A 1,910-nucleotide genomic window follows, 5' to 3' on the forward strand; every position below is an offset into this window, starting at 1 on the left:
GTTGTTGTGTGTGTGTGTGTGTGTGTGTGTGTAGCTGTGTATGTGTGTGGGTTGGTGTAAAATGTATATGTGTGGTGGGTGTGTATACATACATTTGTATATTATATACATGTATGTATGGACACTTTTTCAGGTGTATGCATTTACGCATACCCGCATATCTCAACCTACTATACACGACTTGTTTCGCCTCGCACACAAAGAGACTTGGCTGACTACCCCTACACCTACACAAGGCTGCCGATGTATACTGTCAATGAATCAACTACCTGTCATATCTCACGCTACGCTACTTATACAGGAGTGCTTATCGACGGTCGTATTCGTGGGCAGTCGTCACCGAGGGTCTCTACGTAATTGCTTGTACGTGTGGTTCACATCCCTTGTGAGTGAGTTGGTTGATATGTGTACATGTACAGCTACGGCCTCGCTCCCTTCGCCGGCCCCATCCACGGATGTCCGCCAAGCCCAAATCCCGGGTGCACCTCGAATTGGAATTCTAGGGCCCAATGCACCTATTTTACCGCAAGGGGATCTGGGGCGGGCTTACGATAGAGCTATAGTGAGTGCGCTGGGGTGGGCGCTAGATGATCTTCTGGATGCTTTGAGTGTGAAGGTACAAAGTCGGAGTGTACAAATAGAGTGTGTGTTGTTACGAGTATGCATGTATTTTCTTCAGTTGTCCGAACGAAAGGGGTTCTGTACGCATGCGGTGTTTCCTAATCCACGCGGGTGTGAATAGGTTTTGTACTTATAGGTATATGATTGGAAGCTACGGAGAAAAAGTTTTTGTAAGTCTTCATATAGGCATAGTTGATTTTGAAGTTCGGCTTCGTTCTGGAACTGTTTGTTTTACATGTGTATTTGATCTCTATGTATCTGTTAGTATGTTCATATTCCTTCAACGTAGACATACGCAGAGTACGTTTTCATATAGAACACTTCCTTCTCAAGTATCTGACGCTCCTATAAACGTACAAATCTACAACTAGATCCATACATGCTAACACTCACAACTGCTTACGTACCCAGAACCGCATTCGTGCTCACATATGAAGACTTTCATTCAGTGCCAAAAACACTCGTCCTTGTATTGATGTACAGTCATACACATACACGCATACACTATGTGCGGAGATTTTCTGTATAGAGATTTACATGGTTGCCCGCGAACGAAACCTACATGCACGCTCGCATGCATGCACACGCATATACGTGAACACATCTACACATACCACATACATGTGTGTTTGTGTGTGTGTGTGTGGGAGAGAGAGAGAAAGAGAAGAGAGAGAGAGAGAGTGTGTGTGTGTATGTCCTACGGACAGTGTGCAGATGGGCCAATCATAGGTATCGCATGTCGTGAGCACATATATATTCATATGATTCCGTCTATGTTTATTGTCAAAAAAAAATATTAACAGTACTTTCGTGGCGCTCTATGTGACTTTTATTGAGTTCTCACAAGTCCTTACTCACGAATCCCGAAACTCTCTGCTTCCTTGTCGCTTATTATAGTGGGTTCGAATTGTTTAGGCGCACATATACTCACATGACCCTACATCTGTATACCTTCGTCTTAGCACCTCAATCTAGATGCCGAAACGCAACACACACTGGACGTATTCAACACGCACGCCCAGGCCCAAGTCAAGACAGTGGTGGACTCACATAGGCACATCACATCCATCACAGTAAGAGACGGGATTGCAGGGTTTAGAAACACTTGAATACTTATACAACTATATGACGTTGATGTTCACAATTATTTATTTGGATATACCGAAAGATCCTGAGCTTTTTTTTCATGGCCAATGACGGTATGCAAGGTGGTAAAATACGTCAAGATTGGGTTCCAAAGCCTCCTATCACCAGATGCGACATTGCTGGATTGAATGCAGGGGACCGAG

General features: G+C 44.1%; 1 protein-coding gene across 1 annotated transcript; it reads left to right on the forward strand.

Annotated features, from left to right (window-relative positions):
• Positions 1–403: 403 nt before the first annotated feature.
• On the forward strand, positions 404–1,730 carry SARC_08534 (hypothetical protein; the record flags this gene model as incomplete). Its single annotated transcript, XM_014297485.1, has 2 exons — positions 404–616; positions 1,584–1,730. The coding sequence occupies 2 exons, from the start codon at positions 404–406 to the stop codon at positions 1,728–1,730; spliced, it is 360 nt and encodes a 119-aa protein (XP_014152960.1).
• Between the last annotated feature and the right edge of the window lie 180 nt (positions 1,731–1,910).

Source organism: Sphaeroforma arctica (assembly GCF_001186125.1).
Source record: "Sphaeroforma arctica JP610 unplaced genomic scaffold supercont1.777, whole genome shotgun sequence".
In the NCBI taxonomy this organism is placed as follows: Eukaryota; class Ichthyosporea; order Ichthyophonida; genus Sphaeroforma; species Sphaeroforma arctica.